The sequence below is a fragment of the Diceros bicornis genome, chromosome 17 (genome assembly GCF_020826845.1).
Source record: "Diceros bicornis minor isolate mBicDic1 chromosome 17, mDicBic1.mat.cur, whole genome shotgun sequence".
In the NCBI taxonomy this organism is placed as follows: Eukaryota; Metazoa; Chordata; class Mammalia; order Perissodactyla; family Rhinocerotidae; genus Diceros; species Diceros bicornis.
Window position 1 is genome coordinate 60,677,241 of NC_080756.1, and position 12,610 is coordinate 60,689,850.

At 48.7% G+C, this 12,610-nt stretch overlaps 2 protein-coding genes across 2 annotated transcripts in view; both read left to right on the forward strand.

The window, feature by feature from the left end:
- Window positions 1-12,610, forward strand: part of ADIPOR2 (adiponectin receptor 2) — a 429,864-nt gene that overhangs the window by 365,990 nt on the left and 51,264 nt on the right. The gene's annotated exons all lie outside the window — the stretch shown is intronic.
- Window positions 12,090-12,610, forward strand: part of CACNA1C (calcium voltage-gated channel subunit alpha1 C) — a 638,289-nt gene continuing 637,768 nt past the window's right edge. Inside the window, exon 1 of the mRNA XM_058559143.1 lies at window positions 12,090-12,523. Coding sequence (XP_058415126.1) covers window positions 12,475-12,523 — 49 coding nt within the window. The 5' untranslated portion in view covers window positions 12,090-12,474. The remainder of the gene's footprint in view (window positions 12,524-12,610) is intronic.

Below are 12,610 nucleotides of genomic sequence, written 5' to 3' on the forward strand. Positions count from 1 at the left end.
CCCTCTTGTCACCAATTCCAAATGTTCCAGGAGTGACCTCTGTGTGGGCTACATGTGTCCTTTTGTTGCAGCGGTGTTGGTCTTCCCATAGGTGCCCAGGGAGGCTGGGCTGTCCCCCTGTCCAGCTGGTTGTAATGCTCAGCTGCGTGTAGTTGTTGTGGGCCCTTTAGTCTCTTTGTTGGGTGTGGGGAGCCCCAGAACAGTTGGCTGCAAGGTCTAATAGCACATTCCTGTTGCAGTTTTTCTATTAAGTGAGTAGGCCCCCAGTGTGGCTGGTTTTTAGGCACAGGGGCTTACAATTGCTATAAGCCTCCAGCCTATAAGGCTCTTATCAGCTCTTTGAGGATTGCAGCTGGGTGGGGCTGACCTCAGGCATGGGAGCACCCAATTATTTCAAGCTTTGGAAGGTAGGGCCAATCCCCTGTGTGGATCTTTGAGAAGCACAAGCCTTCTGCAGCTGACAAGCCCTGCCACCCACAAGTCCATGCACACAGTCAACACAGTCCTGCCCCGCATGTGTGCCCTGACACCCTGAAGTTGACCCAGTCTCTCCAAGGCAGGATCCCCACACAGTCCACCAACACCCCACAGTCTCCACCCACTCCTTGTGCACACCCTGACCCACTCACCAGGCTGTGGAGAATCCAGTCACCAATCTATGCAGGCCCACAAGTTGCCTGAGGGCTTGCTGTTGGGTAGGGCCAGTCCCTGGCGGAGCTGGATTATTTATTTATTTATTTTTTTACCCCCAAAGCCCCAGTAGATAGTTGTATGTCATAGCTGCACATCCTTCTAGTTGCTGCATGTGGGACGCGGCCTCAGTATGGCCGGAGAAGCGGTGCGTGGGTGCGCGCCCAGGATCCGAACCCCGGGCCACCACCAGCGGAGCGCGCACTTAACCACTACGCCATGGATCCGGCCCAGTGGAGCTGGATTAAATTGGTGCTCTAGCAGGTGGGGCAGACCCTGGGCTAGCAGGCCCCAGGGAGAACTCCAATGGCATCTGCCAGTGTCTGTGTCAGCACGCCCACGCCAGGCCACAACAATGGCCGCTGCCAATATCCCAGTCTCTGGAAAGGTGTCATCTCTCACAGAGATGCGCTCAGAGCCTCTCAGGTGAGTCTCTTTTCACCAAAGAACTATGCACCTTTCTTTCTGATTTTAGGTTGATTTTAGGTTGCTTTCCGAGACGGGTGAATTTGTGTGTGGGCCCTTTCAGAGACAGCTTTAATTTCTTTGTGGCCCAGCTTTTCTGCAGATACTCCCTATTGTTGTTAGTAGCCAGCAAAGTCAGATATTATGCCACTCGGCTCAGTTGTGCTGGGTCCAAAAAACGCCAATAGCGGGATCGCTCCCCGGCTCAGGGCCCCCACTCCTTCAGGGAGGGCTGTGTACCTATGGGTTGCTCCCGGGCAGCCGTGAAGCACTGTGGCTTGTGAAGGTGGTGTTTTTTCTCCCCAGAAGGGAATTTCTGTCTCTTCCACCTCAATTAGGATTGTCATTTGTTGCAGGGGTTCCTCTTATCCAGTTTTCAGTTCTCTCTCAGGGTAATTTTTCCAAGAGTAGTTGTAAATTGTCTGTGTCCGTGGGAGGAGGTGAGTTCAGAGTCCACCTACACTGCCATCTTGACTTTCCTCCTATGGTACTAATCTTATGTGACCATTGTCATATATGCAGTCCGTTATTGACCAGAACGTTGTTCTGTGGCACATGACTGTATGAGGGAAACGAGTACCTTCTGTAGTCCAGCAACTATGCTGGATTTATTTGCCACTCATTAAAATCTTAACATATGCCCATAATTTACATTTTTCAGATGAAGAAACAGCCTTAGAGCGAGAGTTTGCCAAAGTTTCAGTAACTAGTAAATGTTGGACTTGAGATTCAAATGAGAATGGGGGAAGGGATGTTAGTTAGGTTCAGGTAGTATGGTGGGTTGACTGGTGGCCCTTCAAAATATATGTCCATGTGCTAATTCTCAGAACCTGTGAATGTTACCTTATTTGGAAAAATGGTCTTTGTTGATGTAATTAACTTAAGGATCTTGAGATGAAGACATCATCCTGGATTATCCAGTGAGCCCTAAATCTCATGATAAGTGTCCTTATAAGCGTGAGACAGAGGGAGATTTGACAGCCAGGAGAAGAGGAGGCAATGAGACCATGGAGTCAAAGATTGGAGTGATGTGGCTACAAATCAAGGAATGCCAACAGCCACCAGAAGGTGGAAGAGGCAAAGAATGGACTCTTCCCTGGATCCCCTGAAGGGAGCATGACCCTGCTGAATTTTGGACTTGTAGCCTCCAAAACTGTGAAAGAATAAATTTCTTCTGTTTAAGCCACTCAGTTAGAGGTAATTTTTTATGGCAGCCCTAGGATAATAATATAAGTAGGAATGGCTTCCACTTTGTGATGGCCTTTGAGTACCTCAAAAGTGGACACAATAGGGGCCGGCCCGGTGGTGCAGTGGTTGGGTGCACGCGCTCTGCTTCAGTGGCCTGGGGCTCGCAGTTTCGGATCCCAGGCACGCACTGACACACTGCTTGTCAGGCCGTGCTGTGGCAGTGTCCATATAAAGTAGAGGAAGATGGGAATGGATGTTATCCTGGGGCCAATATTTCTCAGCAAAAAGAGGACTGGCATCGGATGTTAGCTCAGGGCTGATCTTCCTCACCAAAAAAAAAAAAAAATAGTGGACACAATAAAGGACTGGGTCTGAGCCCAGACTGAGGGGTTCCTTCTGGGGGTCAGCAGGTCACCCATACAAAACTGACTTTCTCAGGTCCTTGACAAAAAGTAATTAAGAAAGTCGTTTAGCTCTTCTTTTGCTATCAGCTTTTCTTTGCAAAGAGCCATAGGAGATGAGGCCACATGATCCCGTTTTGCAGATGAGCAAACAGGGGTACAGGCTGCTTATGAGACTTAGCCTGGACTGTTGACTTGCTGAGGTAGAAGGAAAGTGCCATAATTTGAACTCACACATGGTTTATGAATTCTCCCACCAGGAGAGCCTGTCCTCAGGATCAGGCCATCGACCATCTTGCTGCTTTCTAACTTTGGTGGTTAAATATTGCTGAAATTACAAGAGTAGGCATGTTACCACAGTGTTGTTATCCCTGCAATTTGAGGTTGCCATAGAATGAAGATTGAATTCCCCTCACACTCCAAACACTGTGGCCTCCCCTTGGGATTGGAATTGAGGCTGAGCTGCCAGGAGAGTTTTCCTTAAATGCAACACATAAAGACAACTCGGTGGGTGTGCAGGGATCTGGTCTGTCCTGTGGCTTCTAGACAAGTAGGTGAGGAGGAGAGACTTCAGCGTGATGTAGGAAAGAACTCTGCCAGCAGAGGTTCTTAAATACTGACATGGGTCATGAAGGCATCAGTATTACTATGGGTCTTTCAAAAGAAGGAGAGGGATCACTGCAAACTCTTCAGCTCTGCTCTCTGAATTGTGAGTTGGGGGAATTTTTTGGCAGCCTTTCTCTCCCCTCCATTTTAGTTCCAGTACCTGAAATGTCTTGTGTAGTAGAGTGGACTGTGCACAGCCTCTGGATTTGCATAGACTTGGGTTCATATCCCAATTCTATCACTTACTGACTAAGCTATCTTGGGCAAGAAAGATAGCTACTGCTTTACACCTGTAAAATGGGGGTAGTAAGTCTCTTTGGCAGGGCCGTGGTGAAGTCAGGGCACATTGTAGACGCCTGACAAATCTTTCTTATGGGGTTGAAGGATGGTAACAGCTAACATGAAATGAGCACATTGCACGTGCTTCACCTGGATTATTTAATTCAATCTGCACAACCACCCTAGGGAGGGAGGTACCACTGTTAGCTCCATTTTGTAGAAGCTGGCCATTAGGAGGTCAAGTCAGGTGTCCACATGTTCACAGCTCATAGTAGGGAGAGCCTGGGTCTACGCCTGACCTGTCTCCATAGACCAGGCTCTTTACTGCAGTTAAAGTGCCTGCCATATCCCCGACACTCACTAGGTGTTATTAATGATGGCAATTAGTATGAATTCAGCAGATAAATATTGAGGGCACCTATGTACCAGGCATTAACTATGTGCACATGGAAGCATCTAAGCAAGTCACCCAGTAAAGGTGAGAATACTACACTGACGCATCCATTAGCTTTGATCGAGGAAGCAGTACCACCACGGGTGACAGGGAGTTAGGGACTGATGGGAGGGCTTAGACCTACCCAACTGTGGGAGCTGATGATGAGTCTGTGGAAGGCTGTTGTCTCTGTGTCTGCTGGTGGGTCTGAAGTTGCTATAGATCATCAGAGCCAGAAGTCTGGAAGAAAAGCTGGCTGTGATGTGGGAGAGTGTGAGGCCAAAGTGGAACCCCCCAAAACAAATGGAACTCCTAGTTGCCTCCCGCCACTTCCAACCTTGACCATGAAATCTAAAGCTGGCACTCTTTACCACAGACCTGGACATATGCTTTGCCCAGAGTAGCTGAGAGTAGCTGAAGGAGAAGAGCTGGCAGGAGCTGGAGCAGCTGGGGGCCCACACCAATAGGGAAAGCCAGCAGATGGGCGACAACATGTGTGCACTGAAGCAGCCCCCATAGCTGTGCACTGACCTTCACAGCATGAAAGCTGCTGCTTCACTTCCACCTTCCAAGTGCTCCACAAATGTCTGCTGTGGACAACCCTACCCTGGAACCACACAGGGTAATTCTGGGAAATATAGTTCCAGCTTGGTGAAGTTGACCCCATACAGAACCCCTGCACTGGTATTCCAATCTCTGGCTCTGGGAAGGAATGGTCCTTTGGGGCCCTACACTGAAGTAAAGAGAGTAATCTCTTGGAAGGCACATTGAAACAGGGCCTTCTGACTCATCTCTTCCTACTTTGGTTTTCCATAGGGTTTGCCCGTCACTTTTACCTGGTCTGAAACATCTACCCATATATATAAATATATACAGACAATCCTATGGGTTAGAAATTAAAGAATGAAACATATTCCCAGAAGGTCACTGTTAAAACTTACCCATTACCTTGGTGCTCCTGGGTCTCTACCATCAGCACAGAATGGCTGACACTTTAAATAAGCACCTTTGAATGCAATGAGAAACCCTGAGTATTTGGGCTCAAGACACTGGACAGATAATTTTGGCAGGTGCTGAGTGGCTTTTGGGATAGGCAGAGGGAGAGAAAGGGAAGGGACGCCATGGGGCTTTGATGGGAAAGTTATTCCAGAGTGATTCATTCGAGGTGTTGTTCCTGGCTAGGCAGTGAAGAGAGGGCTCCTGCCTGAGTTGTGGGTGCCTGCGGAAGAGAAGAGCCTGCCTGGCAACACGGCTTTCGAAGCCGTGGGCCAGACAGGAAAAAAGAAGAAGAAAAATTTACCTGTAGTCCCACCTCCCAAAGAAAGCTATGGTCAACATTTTGGTGTGAACCCTTTTAAGTCTTTTTCCTTGCTCAAATATATGCCTGTTTGTAAAAGAAAACTGGAATCATAGCATACATGATATTTTATAATCTGTTTTTATTTTAGTGTAAATAGTCTTCTTCCCTGTCACTGATTTTATTCCTTAATATTGTTCATAGCTGTGTAGGATTTCATTGTATGAATGCACCCTAGTTTATCTATGAAGTGGTTAACAGCACAGACTCTGCAGACAGACTGCTGGGGTTCAAATCCCAGGTCTTCCAGTGTTTACTAGCTGTGAAAAATTGGGGAAGCAAGTTGACCCTTCTGTGCCTTAGTTTCCTCACCTGCAAAATGGGGATAATAGTACTCCTCTGATAGGGTTGTTCTGAGGAGCAAATGACTGTATACATGTGGATAATCTCTCAATGTTATTATTTAACCAACTTTTTTTTGTTGGATATTTAGATCGTTTCCAAGTTTTTCACTCTCACAAATGCATTATAATTAGCAAATTCTGTGCACTTGTAATTGCTTTCAAAGGAAATATTTGTGGCCACATTAAGGAATCTTTTCCAGAGTGAATCATCACTCAGCATACCTTGAGTGTCCATATGTACAAAGCATTATGCTACGCTCAAAGAAAAATGAACACAGTTCTCTTCCTTAAGACATTTAAAATGTAGTGGGGGGTGGAGAAAAGGCACATTCATACACAAATATAATTTGCTGTCATGTGCTGTCAAGTTGGCTGCAACTCCTAGTAACCCTGTGAATGAGTGATGTCCACAATGCCCTGTCCTCAACAGCCCTGCTCAGCTCCTGTAGACTCGTGCCTATGGCTTCCTCTATGGAGCAGTCCATCTCATATTTGGTCTTCCTCTTTTCCTGCCACCTTCTACTCTTCCCAGCATTATTGTCTTTTCTAAAGAATCCTGCCTTCTCATGATGTGCCCAAAGTAGGACAGCCTCAGTTTACCATTTCTGCCTCTAGTGATCGTTCAGGCTTAATTTGCTCTAGGGCCCACTATTGCTTCTTTCTGGCAGTCCAGGGTATCCGTAGAGCTCTCCTCCAGCACCACATTTCAAATGAATAATTCTTTTCCTGTCAGCCTCTTTCACTGTCCAGCTGTCACCCCTGTACACAGTAACTGGGGATACGAGCATGTGGGTAATCCTGGCCTTGGTCTCTAACGGCACTTCCTTACACTTGATGATCTTCCCTAATTCTTTCATTGCTGCTCTTCTTTTTTTTTTTTTTTTGTGAGGAAGATCAGCCCTGAGCTAACATCTGCCAATCCTCCTCTTTTTGCTGAGGAAGACTGGCCCTGAGCTAACATCTGTGCCCATCTTCCTCTGCTTTATATGGGACGCCGCCACAGCATGGCTCTACAACCAGTGCATCAGTGCACGCCCGGGATCCGAACTGGAGAACCCCGGGCCGCTGCAGCGGAGCACAGGCACTTAACCGCTTGCGCCACCGGGCCGGCCCCTCATTGCTGCCCTTCTGAGTCTCAGTCTTCTCTTGATTTCTTGGCTGCAGTCTCCATTTAAATTGATGACTGGAGCCGGCCCAGTGGCTTAGTGGTTAAGTGCACGCGCTCCGCTGCTGGTGGCCTGGGTTTGGATCCCCGGCGCGCACCGAGGCACCGCTTCTCCGGCCATGCTGAGGCCGCGTCCCACATACAGCAACTAGAAGGATGTGCAGCTATGATATACAACTATTTACTGGGGCTTTGGGGGGGGAGGGAAAGTAGACCTTTAAAAATAATAAATAAATAAATTGATGACTGAAGCAAGGTAAACAAAGTCTTTAACAATTTCAGTGTCTTCATTGTCTATGTTGAAGTTGTGTAGTTCTTCTGTAGTCATGAGTTTTGTCTTCTTGATGTTCAAATGCAGTCCTGCTTTGGCACTTTCTTCTTTCACTTTCGTCACAAGTTGTTTCAAGTCACTGCTGCTTTCTGCCAGTAAGACGGTGTCATCTGCATATCTCAGATTGTTGATATTTCTTCTACCAATTTTCACTCCTCCTTCATCTGAGTCTAGCTCCGCTTTTGGTATGATATGCTCTGCGTAGAGATTAAACAGATAGGGAGACAAACTGCACCCTGTCTGACACCTTTACCTATAGGAAACCATCTGTCTCTCCATATTCTGTCCTGACGTGGCTTCTTGTCCACAATACAAGGTTACGTATCGGGACAGTCAAGTGCCGAGGCTGCCCGTTTCTTTCAGAGCAGCCCACAGCTTTTCATGATCCATGCTGTCAAAGGCTTTCCTGTCGTCTATTAAACACAGACTAACCTTCTTCTGAAATCCTTTGGAGTGCTCTAGTAGCCAACAAATAATCACAGTTAGATCTCATGTGCCTCTCCCTTTTCAAAATCCATCTTGGACATCAGGCATTTCTTGCTCCACATAAGGTCAAAGCCTTTGTTGCAGCACCTTGCACATCACTTTACTTGCATAGGAAATTGGAGCAGTGGTCCTATAGTTACTGCACTCCTTGGCATCTCCTTTTTGGGGAGTGGGATATATATTGAACTTTTCCAGTCTGTAGGCCATTGTTTTGTTTTCCATATTTGTTGGCATATTCATGTTAGGATTTTGACAGATTCAGTCTCTGTGGCCTGAAACAATTCTATCCATATCCCGATTAGCCTGGTGACTTATTTCTTTCTGGTACTTTCAGAGCAGCTTTCACTTCACATTCTGGAATTACGGGTTCTTCCTCACAGAAATCTTCTTCAAAGGCATCTGTCATCCTTTTGTCTCTTCTGTATAGATCTTTATATACTGCCTCCACCTTCCCTTTATCTTCTTCTGCTCGATAGTATGCTCCCCTGTTGGTCGTTCAGCATTCCTAATCTAGGTTTAAATCTCCCTCTGATTTCTCGAATATTCTGGAAGAGACCTCTTCTTCTTCATTTTTGTTGTTTTCTTCCATCTCTTTGCATTGGCCATTATAGTGGTCTTCTTTATCTCCGTGTGACAGTCACTCAAAAACTGCGTTCAGGATTCTAACCCTGCTTTTGTCACCTTTTACTTTTGCTTCTTGCCTATCCCTGACAATTTTTAGTGTTTCTTCTGTCATCTCGATTTTTCTTCTTTTTACTTCAGGCACTGTCTTTTTGCATCTTGCTTAATAATAATTCTGGTGTCAGTCCATAGCTCTTCTGGTTCTCTGTCAAATACTATGTAGAAATACAACACTATGCAGATGGAGGAACACATAGGAAGAACTGCGGGAGAGGAGAGAAGGGAGAGCACCTTTAGTGGGAGAATCAAATCATGATACGAAAGAGGAAGAAAGACTCCCTCAGAGGCTCCCGCCACCTCCTGAATCCCTGAGTCAGAATCAGAATGGTTTCCATTTGTCATGTTGAGAATCTGTTACCTTGAAAGAGAGCATCGAGGGCTGTGTTCCAAAGTTAGAAGCTGAGATATGGGTGTACGTTGCAAGACCAAATATTTAGGAAATACCTTTTTCTGGAAAGGAAAGAACACATTTCACAGCTGAGAAGAGAAGTGAAAAATGAAACTAAAGAAGCATGAAGGTAATATTTACTTACTAGATTTATACAGTGCCTACCTTTAGAAAAGTCTGACTATAAATCCAGCACGTGCCCCCCTAACACACACATGCTCTGTTCTCAGTCATCTGGCTCTTTGTGAATTCTTGGAGGCGCATTTTACAATCATTTTACTGTCATTTCAAACTGTTCATTCCCCTCTCCCACCCCAGCTCAACCTCAGTCATCCCCTCTGAGAGGGGATCATTGTAGGAACATGAGTTTGGAGTCAGACACTCCTGGGGCAAGTCCAGGCTCCACAGTTCACCAGCTGGGTGGCCCTGGACATGTAACTTAACTCGCTAAGTCTCAGTTTCCATATCTGTAAAATGGGGATAATAATAACAACAATAACACCTACCTGATCCTTGCAGTGAGGATTATGTGAGAGAATGCCTGTAAAGCACCTACACAGTACAGAGCACTCAATAGTGTTAGCTATCATTACTATTCCTGTACTATAGTGTGTAAAGGGGGTGCAAACCAATTTTAATATTAGCTTCAACAAATAATCAGGTACATGGCATATAATGCATCCTAAAGGTAAATGGAAGAGATATTTGGATTTGCATCATTTCTAATTTTCTCTGTTTGCTTGAAAATTGATTATGAACACACCAGAATGGTAAAGAAGCCAGATTTCTCTTGTGACCAACAAACTGAAGACCACTGTTCACAGTAGAATGAAGGAGACTGATAAAGCTTAATGCTCTCCCAAGGGCATTTGCCTTTTAAACTGGGGCCAAAACCATTAGCCAAAGAAATGAAGCTGGAGGGGTGAGGATTCAGATATCAACCAGGGGACAGAGGGAGGCATTTTGATGCAGTGAACTGTAGCACTCCTGAAACCATCTCAGGTACTCATTCACTCCTTCATTCATTCAGTAATATTTATTAAGTAACTACTGTCTGCCAGGCATTGTTCCACGCACTTGAGATATACTAGTGAACAAAATGGACAAAGATCCCTGCCCTCATGGGGTTTACATTTTAGTGAAGGATATAGACAATAAACAATACAATTAATGAATAAGGAGACTACAGTGTATAGTATATGTTACAGATTAAATACCATGTAAAAAGTACAGGACAGGGGAGATTGGGAAGGTTGGGTAGGGGGAGTTGGGCAGGTTGTAGTCCTAAGTACGGTGGGCAAGGGAGCCTCACTGAGAAAGTGAGATTTGAGAGCAAAGTCTAGAAGAAAGTGAGGGAGTTCACCAGGTGGCTATCTGAGGAAAGAGTGTTCCAGGCCGTGGGGACAGCCAGAGCAGAGGGCTCAAAGAGTGTGTGTGAGAGAGAGAGAGAGGGAGTGTTCCTGGAGTGTATGGGGAACAGCAAGGAGGTCAGCGTGGCCAGAGCAAGTGGGAGGGGATATAAGAGAAGCTGTATGTGGCTGTGCGTGTGGGTCTTTTTAGGCCACTCTAAGGACCTTGGCTTTTACTAAGTGACTCTGGAGCCTTTGGAGGGTTTTGAGCAGAGGAGCACTGTGATGTGACATTGTCAATGATTACCCTGACTACTGTATTGAGAATGTACCACAGGAGGGGTGAGGGAGGGGAGGCCAGGGAGACCGGCCTCTGCAGAAACCCAAGTGACTCAGACCTGGGAGGCAGCAGGGGAGGAACTGAAAAGTGGTCACATTTGGGATTTTTCTGAAGCTAGAGCCAACGGATTTCCCGAAGGACTAGATGTGAGAGGATGAGATAAAGGAGCCAAGAATGACTGCAGGTTTTTGGCCCCATCAACTGAGGTGGGAAAGGCAGCTGAGGAACACGTTTTCCACAGAAAATAAGGAATTCAGTGTTTGGATGTGTTAGGTTTGAGATGTCTATTAGACACCCAAGTGGAGACTGAGGTGGCTGTGTAGCCTGGCATTCAGGAAGAGAGGGCTGGCTAGAGGTACAAATCTGATACGGACAGTTGCTTAAAGCCGCGGAGATGGAACGAATGTGGACGGGGAGGTGAGGAGGTCTGAGGGCAAGAAGGTAGAGGTTTTCCAAGAGGAAGTTGTGGGCTCTCCTGCCAGGGTTCAGGAAGCCCCACTCTAGAAGAGCCTGGGCCTGCAGGGGGTGCCGTGGAACTTGTTTGGGCTGCAGTGAGTGATGGAGAGAGACGTTGGCTTCTCCGAGAAGGAGAGGCGCTCAACAGATTCCTGCCCGAGTGGCAGCAATAATTAAGAGAAGTAGGTAAGGATATCCTAGTAGAACACGTGCTCGGCGGTCTTCAAGGAATTAGAAACCCGGGTCTATTATTCTGTTCAGACGTCTGGGCACCACAGCGTTGCCTAAGAGGCTCCGCCTCTCGGGCCCTTTCTCTCTCTCCCCTCCCCTCTTCCCATCCTCGCCTCTATATGTCACTTCTACAACCGCTCTGATAATAATTGATCAAACAGAATCACGGAATCACGGCTCATTTTGCTGTCTTGTTCAGTGGCCCGATCTGCAGAGACTGGTAGTCGGGCAGGCTGTAGTCGCCCCGCTTGGAACGCCGCGCACAGAGGCCTTCCAGTCGTGGTCGGCCGCGCACGGCCGCGCGGGGAACGAGGGGAACGAGGCGGGGGCTGCAGGCGGCCGGGAGGGGGGCGCGGCGGCCGGCGCCTGCGGCCCCGCCTTCCCCGGGGGCTCCCCACGCAGCCCCCCGCCGTGCCCCTGGCCCGGCGGCCGCCTCCCCTGGCGCCCCTCTACGTCATGCGGGCAGAGGGCCGGCTCGGGCGGCGCAGCCGGGGCGAGCAGGGGCTCCCCTTCCGGCTCGGGTCCGCGCCGTGCGCCCCGCGCCGAGCGCCCGGCTCCCTGCGCGCCGCCGCCGCCACATCTGGAAGCGTTCAGCGCGTCTGCCTCCAGCGCGCCGGGCGGGGTGGGCGCGGGCGCGGCGGCGGGAGGGAGTGAGCGCGTTGCTCTCGCGCGCCCGCCCGCCCGCCCGGTGTCTCCCTCTCGCTGCCTCTGCAGAAACAGCTCCCTGCCAGAACGGCGCTCGGCGCGGCGCGGCCCGGAGCGGCGGCGGCGCCTCTGCCTCCGCGCCTCCGGAGTTGCTGGAGCTTCTTGACAGAAGCAGCCGAGGAGGGCCCTCGGGGAGGACCGGCCGGGAGAGGGCAGAGACGTCTCAGCCCCCTGCTGGCGCGGGCGGACCCCCTCTCCCGCGGCGTGGGGTCCATCGCTCCCCCTCTCCCCTCCTTGCCGCCTCTCCTCGCTCTGCCTCTCTCGGTTTATTTTTTCAAACGGTGTGGCCGCCAGAGGTGCGGGGCTAAATTCTTGGAAGGGGCCCGGATGTACCGAGGATGCATTACAATTCCACTCAAGGAGGCAGTAGTGGAAAGGATCAGTTTTTGGTATTTGATGCAATAATGGGAATCAGGTAATCATCGGAAGGGAAGAGGAAATACTGCGGATCCACGGCTTCCTTGAATTTTGCACGAAAGCCGCCGACCTCGGAGGAGGGATTAATCCAGACCCGCTTGGGGTGTTTTGACATTTCTTCCTCTTTGTGGCTTCTTCTCCTTTTAAGACAATTTTTGGTCAATGGTCAATGAAAACACGAGGATGTACATTCCGGAGGAAAACCACCAAGGTAAGGCGGACCCCGCCGCCGCGCCGGGGCTCGAGCCCGGGCTCCCCGCCGTCCCCACCCCTCTCCTGCTCTCCCCGCGCGCCCCGG